At 32.7% G+C, this 8,917-nt stretch overlaps 1 protein-coding gene and 1 long non-coding RNA gene across 6 annotated transcripts in view; both read right to left on the bottom strand.

Moving 5' to 3' along the window:
• Window positions 1-8,917, bottom strand: part of LOC106787185 (sodium/potassium-transporting ATPase subunit alpha) — a 77,570-nt gene that overhangs the window by 34,738 nt on the left and 33,915 nt on the right. Inside the window, exon 1 of one of the 5 annotated variants that reach the window (XM_014749348.1) lies at window positions 5,591-5,723. The exons of 3 other annotated variants lie outside the window; for them this stretch is intronic. In XM_014749348.1, coding sequence (XP_014604834.1) covers window positions 5,591-5,602 — 12 coding nt within the window. In that variant the 5' untranslated portion in view covers window positions 5,603-5,723. Of the gene's footprint in view, window positions 1-5,590; window positions 5,724-8,917 lie in introns of those variants that run through there. One more of the 5 variants, XM_014749368.1, reaches the window with a different exon arrangement.
• Window positions 7,640-8,849, bottom strand: LOC106787204. Its single transcript, XR_001381755.1, has 2 exons — window positions 7,945-8,849; window positions 7,640-7,747 (listed from the first exon to the last, which is right to left on the bottom strand). It is a non-coding gene; the product is annotated as an uncharacterized LOC106787204 (long non-coding RNA).

The following is an 8,917-nucleotide window of genomic DNA, read 5'->3' as shown; positions in this document are numbered from 1 at the left end:
TTTTTCTTCTATATATTTAATTTATTATCATCGATATTATTATTGTTAAATGTATGTTAATTGAGCTTTATTTGAAATTAAAATTTTTAATGTTCTACTTTGTATTAAATACTTATTCATCGTAGATATAAGCGTAATCCTCGAAGTAATTATACATTCACAATAAACTAAAACAAATTTTAGATCTTTGTTATATTACTCAATGTATATATATATATATCATTAATATCATTGTCAAGTTAAAGATCAAATCTGGAACGTTTCTTCGACAAATAAAACTCAACTATTATACACGTGACAAACCTGAATTAGAAATGATAACGATGATAAAAAAAAGAAAAAAAAAATGAAAATGAAAGAATTTCTTTGAACGACTTTACGTGGAACATCTGTTCAATACATTCATAATACACGCACACGCACACACGCGTATCTAAATTCGTTACATACAAATCTACCTAGTTCCATTGAAAAAGAAAAAAATGTGTGCATTCATAATTAGAGAAAAATTTCTGTTTTCTTTTTTTACACAAATTCTGACACACACGTGCATCTACGTGATAAATGCGTATAAATTCTAGAAATTATTTTTAAAACATGTTCGTATACCCTATACATATAAAATGAATTACAAACATTTCTTTTGCGTATATGTCATTTATTCGAGGAAAGATAGGAGAAACAACAAAACAAAAAAAGAGTAAAAAACGCATAAAAGGAATAAAATTTGTTGCTTGAACGAATAGATAGATGATGGTTGGTAGGTTTGAAGTTGGAAGTTTCCATCGACACGAGTGTTTCACAATAGCCGGGACTAACGGCAACCTGAATGAACTAACGTCACTGCATTATGTAACCGCCCTGAACACTTTGCTAAGGGCGCAAGTCCTATTACAAAGCGTACGCCTGGAATGATCAATGAGGTCGCCAAGCTGCACGCAAATACCTTAAAAATTTTCTTTTTTTTTTCTAATCAAAACTAATAATAATAATAATAATAATTAAAAGAAAATGAATACCTAATCAACGATCTCAAGTATTTATTATAATCATTTTGGCACGAACACTTCGAAAAGATAATAATCATATTAAATTATTTTCACATTCTCGTTCTCTTTTATTTTTTAATTAATATAAATTGCAATTACATAGAAATTACAAATGAAACAAATTTTACTATCCCGATCATTTAATAGTGATTCTTTTTTTTGTTTGGAAAGGGGGGAGCCCTAAAATCTTTTTCTGCCAAAAATTTACATTACATTTTTACAATGACAAATGCGTTATCATTAGATAAAATAAAATTATACCGAAAAATTGTAATATTCAATAACAATTGGATTGGAATAATTTAAAAAAAAAAAAAAAAAGAACAGAAAAAACCAACCGATCGAAATTTTTGATAATGGAGAAAAATTTGCAGATCTAATGGAAATAAAGAGAAGACAAAAAGGCAAGATATAATATCTCTCGCACTTTACTATAGTATTTAATAAGAGACGGAAGTTGGTCCGGTACGAGGGAATGCGTTTAGCAAGAGAACGAAGAAATTTCAATGAATGGAAAACGTCGGTAAGGGCCTTTTAAAAGGATCGACCTTTTCAATTAACAGCCACCGTCCTTGGATCACAGTCACGAACTTCTCGCGACACATACACACACACACGCACGCACGTACACATCAGCGCCACCACCAACACACACCACCGTTAAAATTGTCTAACACTGTTCTAACCTATCATTCCTTCAACTGAACAATCTTGTTTTTATCTATCTATCTATCTATCTCTTTCTATATTTTTCTTTCCATTTTGGGGAAAATATTTTCAACAAGAAAGAATTAATATAATCATCACAAAAGAAATGATTTCAAAATAGATTATTTTCAACGAAGACACGAATCAAACCACCCCCAACCCCACCCCCATCCCTGTCGGATCATCGTTCGCGAAAATTTGTAACGTTGGAAAACGAGGAAGAAATAAAATAAAGTTCAAATTTTTATTCTCACGTACTTTTTTAGTATTTTCTTTCATACTCATTTGCATTCTTAATCTATCTCTTGACCCCCTTTTTTAACGAATTATGCTGCCTCGTTTTGTACTCTTCTCTCTCTTTCTTCCTTGGCTTCATCGATCCTCGCACAGTTACACATTCTTTATTATTATTATTTTCGCGATGGGTTAAATAAAAGAAAATAATTAAATAATTGAAAAATCTTTTTTATATTATTTTCTTATTGTGTGTGCGTGTGTGTTACGATTTAAAAGGAATAAAATATCATACGAAAAAATTGATTTGAATTTTGGATTGAATGAACAATCGATACGTATGTGTATGTGTTTATCTGTGATGTGTATAATACTTGCGTACAAATATTTAAAATCGTTGCACATTTATGCAGCTGTACCTTTTTCTTTTCTTTTTCTTTTTTTTTTAAACGAGAATAAAACAAAATATTTAAAATATTTAAATAATTTGACAGATCGATAGAGTAGCAGGTGTAAATGAGACAAAAAGTAAGATTTGAATTTGGGATGATAATTCGATGAGATCAAAATTTTGGGGGAGTTGGGAATCTTTCAATGTACGTGCGAATATATATATATATGTGTGTGTGTGTGTGTGTGCATATGTGTAAAGAGAAAAAGAAAAGAAGAAGATATAAGATAGTGATGGATTGAAGAGAACGGAAAAGCTTTGAAAGAGGGAGCTTGCATTCGAGGGCGTGTCAGAAGTCTTATCGTTGAGCTTAGAGTGGTGGGTGGGTTGTATTTCGATCAAAATGAAAAGCTCGTCTTCTTCAAAGCTTCCTTATTATTATATTGTTCCGATTATTTGTATTAGTCACATTTTCTTTTATTTCTATCATTTCGATCTATCATAAAATGACAAACTTCTTCGATTTTTCAATCCCCCACACAAATAATATATGAAACTTAAGTGTGTTATTGATTTGTTAAAAATGGTATTCAAAAATATTTTCACTCAACAATAATTACAAATTTATAGAATATTTCGTAATGAATATGTTGAATAATAAAAAAAAAAAAAGAAAATTATTTATCATTAAATATCCAAACATTATGTCAAATACAAAATATTGCATTTAAATTATCGATGAAAAATTGATTAAGTTTATATAACATTTTCGAAGTAATGGTTCATAAAATAACTCAATAACTATAATAAAACATTGTATTAGACCGATAGATTGAAACAAAGTTTCAAATTAATGCAAATGATTAATTGAACAAAATTGTATCTAATTCTATCGCGCACGCGCGTTATTGGATTCAAATAATTTTCTTCTTTTCATTACTATCCCGTAATCGAATGTTAAGATCGTAAATTTTCGTACCGAGATATCTACATATATATATATATATATATATATATATATATATTGTATATGTATATATGTTATATGACAGAAGAAAGAATGTGGAAAAAGAGAGAAGGAAACTGTCCTGCGCAGAAGTCGATCGTGAGAAAATCACTACGCGCGCATTTGTATCGAGTAAAATTTTTCTGGCAAACGTTAATCTTCCTCTGTTAACATTATTCATCTCTAACCCTTTCTCAATTGAAAAAAATTATTGAAATAAAAATCGTATGCACTTGAAGTTTTTCTTTAACTCCACTCATCCAAATACACGATTCTTTTAAAAATGTGTCAAAAAAAAAAAAAAAAAAAAAAAAAAACTGTTAACTAATTTAAAAATTTCAACAAAATCAAAAATAAAATCCTATGCAAAATTATATATATATTTATCTTCAGGATGACAGGAATTGAATTATATTTGTGAATATCCAAATCATTTTTTTCTTTTCTATTTGATAGGATCCGCGCATGCGCGGGTCACCAACGTTCAATTATCTTTTTCCGCCTATCGAATAAAAAATAAAAGAAGAAGAAGAAAAATAACAATTTTGTCTACATTTTACAAATATGAAATATTTCAATAACGCAATCTCTGACCTTATATTGACCAAATATTTTAAGTATAATCTGCGAATATCCCGATGTGCGCGCACACGAAGATACAAAATTGATCTAATTGCAATGACGAATTAATTTGTTGAATCCAAGAAAAAATAATTATACGTTTTATCACACATTTTCTAATATTATTTATTTTTCTTCTCCTCAGCTGATTCGAATTCATCCACTTGTCATCGTTATCGTCATCGTCGTCATCTACGTCATCAAGGAACTAAGAAACGCGTTGCATCGAACGCGTCACGATGAATCGGGTCAGAAAACCACGAGCTAACCGATCTACTCTAATAACAAGATAGATAGATAGATAGATAGATAGATAAATAAAGATAAAGATAGTTATAGAAAGTGAGAAAGAGAGAGAAAGATGCACTGGTTGTTAAAACTCGTTCGTCACGCATACGCACAACCCGATTTAAAGCTCTTCCATTCTACTTTGTTCATATACTTATTTATTTCGATTATAATCTTTTTCTTCGATACTAATGAACAATATAGAAAAAAAAAAAACACGTCAATTTTGATTTTTCGACAGCCATAGTTTTACGCGCACTTCTCCAAATTCTACGATCTTATCAAAATTTAACTCCCACCCACCCCCCCAATCGTTCCTTACTAATTTTTGTATAAATCCAATCACTGATTAGAAGAAACAAATATCTAAATTCGTTCGAATACAACATTTCCCTTTTCTCGTAAATTCGATCAAAAATCCAACAAACCCCCCACCCATTCACCCACACCCTTTTCTTCCTATTACAAAACCAAAAACTTAATGAAAATCCTTGATAAAATGAAATCGAGGAACGTCCTTCCTCACTTTTACGTTCTGCGAACTATATCCACTCTCGATGATTAAACTCAATTCACTATTAATTATAAATTACAAAATTTATTCTTTGACCAAATGATAATGATTGTTTCAAAAAAAATAAGGAGGGATGAAAGGTTAGATATAGAGAAATAGTACAACGATGATAAAAAAGAATATTGAAAATTAGAAAAGATTAAAAAGAGATTTCGGAAATACAACCCTACCTTGTCTCACCCTTTCTCTCTCTCCTTCTCTCTCTTTCTCTCTTTCCTTCCTTCTCTCCCACCCAGTCCCTCTCTCTTACAGAATGGATCGAAGCTTCTCTTTAACAATCCTCTTTTACACTATCGACAATCTTCCTGTCTCTCTCTCTCTCTCTCTCTCTCTTTTTCATTTGAAATCATTTTTCTCAGTTCCCAAAAGGTTAGTCCGATTCACTTTCTACCTCTATCAATTTCTACCATTTATCTCGAACAAATTCATTTAAGGTTCGATTGAACTAACTGACGGACGGACGGACGGACGGACGGACAGATAAATGGGCGAACGAACAGACGGACAGACGGACGGACGAATTGACGGATAGGTAAAAGTTAAACTAACGATATTGGATCTAGACGATGAATCTATATAAAATTTGTCGAATCTTCAATATATGAAATATAAGAATAAAATTAAGGAATAAAACGGGAAGAGAAAGGAAGAAAAAAAAGAGAAAAAAAAATAATATACAAGGCGTGATTTTTTTGAGAGAAGAGATAAAGCACACAAACCTTGTCACCCATGGCTGCGGCGAGCGGTGTGTGTCGATGAAATAGAAGGTTAACAGCGCGACTTCGAGTGGACCAGAGACTGACTGGCGTTTCGTTTAGTCGAGAACCGCCGGCATCATCGACCCGTCCTTTCCCCACTACCACCGCCACCACCACTCACGCTACCCCACCAATCAACCAACCAACCCCCTACTTCTCGCTGTTAGAACCTAGCCGCCGTTCTATATGATTTTTTATTGGCAACCGTTTCTACCAAAGCTGCGCGCGCATGTTATATTCATCCCCACTCTTGTTCTTGATACCCTGGTACACCTCGGCGAACCAACCGGTAGAGTGAGAAAGAAAGATCCAAGCTCATTTGCTTGGTTGCAGCGCCACCGGTGCTGCGCGCACCATTTCGTTCCAACTATCGCGACGACAATTCCTACCTAACTCCCCTCTCCACTCAGTACCTACATTCCGCACCCCTTTCAGCCCCCAATCATCCTACTATCATTCTCTCTCTCTCTCTCTCTCTCTCTCTCTCTCTCTCTCTTTCTCTTTTCTAACATAAGCGTTACTCTATATAATACTAGAGTACTTCGTCCTACCCGGCAGCGCCACCGCCCAACCGAGCGAGGCCGACGTGCATCATCCCCACCACCACCCTCTCGAAGCCCAGAACCCCTGTATAACTCCATAACCCAACCCCCTTTTACCCTATCTCTCTCTCTCTCTCTTTCTTTATTTCCTTCGTTCGTTCGTTCGTTCGTTCGTTCGTTCGTTCGTTCGTTCGTTCGTTCGTTCGTTCGTTCGTTCCTTCCTTCCTTCCTTCATTTCTTTCTTTCTTTCTTTCTTTCTAACTCTATCTAACGCGCCCCCGAAACGCTAACGTCGAACTGCGCAAACTCGTCTAAAGCACGAAACTCTCTCTCAACAGTGTTTCTCTTCTTTCTCTTTCACCACCGCCTTAAACGTCCGAAATCTCTCAACATCTACGAGTCTTCTGTACTCCTTTTTTTTATTTTTTTTATTTTTTTTTTTTTTTAGTATCGATCTTATTTTCTTTTATTTTCTTTTATTTCTTTCAATAACAAAAGTGTTACATCTCTACGATTAATTTGGTATATGTGTGTAAGTATATTTTTTGTTTAGTTAGGCTTGAGTATATTATAATTCAGGGTTTAAGAGGAAAAAACGGGTTTTTATTGATTGAGAATCACTGTCGCACGATTCTGTGCTATTTATATGTTCCGGTGTATTGAACTAATTTGTACACGAAACAATATACAAATTTGTATATCAGTTAAATTAGAGTATATTGTAATTAGGGTTGAAAGAAAAAGGGTTTATTGGTTGAGAACCACTGTTGTACGATATTAACTATTTTATATGCTCGGTGTATTGAAGTCATTTGTACACGCAACATTTTATTGATGTGTGTGTGAGTTATTAGTTAGGTTAAAGTATATTATAATCAGGATTAAAAAAGAAAATTGGTTTATTGATTGAGAACCACTGTTGCACGATCTGTGCTACTGGGCTACGCGCCACACGGCGCTTTGGCCGACCGACCGACTCTACTCTCAACCCACTCATCACACATACACACACACACACACACATATATATATATATATATATAAGTTCATATATGTAGTAAAGTATGAAAGATAGAAAGAGATGAAAATACATGCAGTGCTATCTCTTATAACTGTCTTCCTTATTCTGCCACGATAGAAACCCTCTTTTCATCCCCCATTTTTTTATTCAAAAGATAAAAAGAGAAAGACAAAAAGTGTCTCTGCCTCTATATATCTCTGTGACTGTCTGTGTTTGTGTCTGCGTGTGTAATGTGTGTGTGAGAGAGAAGAGAGACTTAAAAGTAGGCTAAAAGTTCTACCATACAATCCTTTTTTTCTTTTTTTTTTATTTTATTTTACTTCGTAGTTACTTCTATCCCATCAAATGGTCTATGGAAAAGGAGGACCGTAAGGTGTTCTCTCTTACGATTCTACTACGACGAGATTACTTTTTTTTCCGGCTACCACCACCATCTTCTTCTTCTTCTTTTAACTTTCTTTCTTTCTTTTTTTTTTTTTTCATTTTTTTCCTTTTATATTTTCGTTCTTGGAATTCATGTGGAAGAATTTTGCAAGCACTCTCGCGAGTATAGTGCTAGAACGTGGGATCGATTTAAGAAGAAGGGTTGGTTTTGTACTATTATTTCGTATGCATTATTTCCTATTTCTACTACTGTGACTCTTCTTATTTTTCTTCTGATTTTCTATTTTTTGTTTCTTCTATACTCTTGTCTTCATGTATTTTGTATATCGTATTTTATACTTTTTGTTTTTGATTTTTTGGTAGCCTACGTTAGTTTTGTAACAGCTTTTCGTACGATTGAAACCGAAAAAGGAAGGGTTTCAAGATTTAAGTAGTTTCTCGTGTCACATACTCGTCATGATTTTTCACCACTTGGAGGGGGAGGGAGGAGGAGGAGGAGGAGGAGGATTTGCACAGGAACGATTTATAAATCGATACTTTTGGTGATACTCGATTGTATCAGTTGAGTTACATAATCACGCGCGGTACATCGAATTTTTGTTCCCCTTTGTTATTTAATTTTTGAAGAAGTTCGAACATATAGGGTGTATAAAATGATGATTAAGAATTAAAATTAGAATTGTTTAATGATGTAACATAACAAAGATTTATGTTTTCTATTTTAATAATAAACGATAATCAGAATGAAAAATATTATTAATATTTTTCTCATTTATAAAATCTGATTAACCATTACCATGAAAATAATATTTTTCATATTATGTCGTATTAGAAAATGTATATTAAAGGGTTGACAAATTTTAATCGAAATTTTTAATCGAAGAATATCTAAAAAAAAATTAGAAAAAATGTTTTCGATATTAATGATAGAACAATCATTTCATATTATTCGTATTTCTACATAATTTTTTTTCTGTTTAAATCTACTTCTTCAAATATTGATCAGATGGTAAATAAATCACGTTAACTGGTAACACGAGATTGGAAAGATAAATGTCGTAGGGTTCGTAAACCGATTTCTACTCTCAATTTCCATTAAACCCTTTTCATAGTTCGATCCATCCATAATTCCGTAGTTCTATTCCAGCAAAAGCTGGCTTTTCTCTTGCAGTTTGTCTTACGATTTGCCCCTTTCTGGATTTATTCGAACCATCGAGTAAACTCGATATATGTACAGATTTATATACACTTAAATGTATAACGGAAAAATTTAATATTTCAAAAAAGAAAAGAGAGTATATATTTTTAAAAAAAAAAAAAAAAAAAAAAAAAAAAAAGAAA

This window comes from Polistes canadensis, unplaced genomic scaffold, assembly GCF_001313835.1.
Source record: "Polistes canadensis isolate GaletaPanama2010 unplaced genomic scaffold, ASM131383v1 scaffold_4, whole genome shotgun sequence".
NCBI classification, from domain to species: Eukaryota; Metazoa; Arthropoda; class Insecta; order Hymenoptera; family Vespidae; genus Polistes; species Polistes canadensis.
Note: the sequence above shows the minus strand (reverse complement) of the source record. Positions and strands in the feature narration are given on the sequence as shown.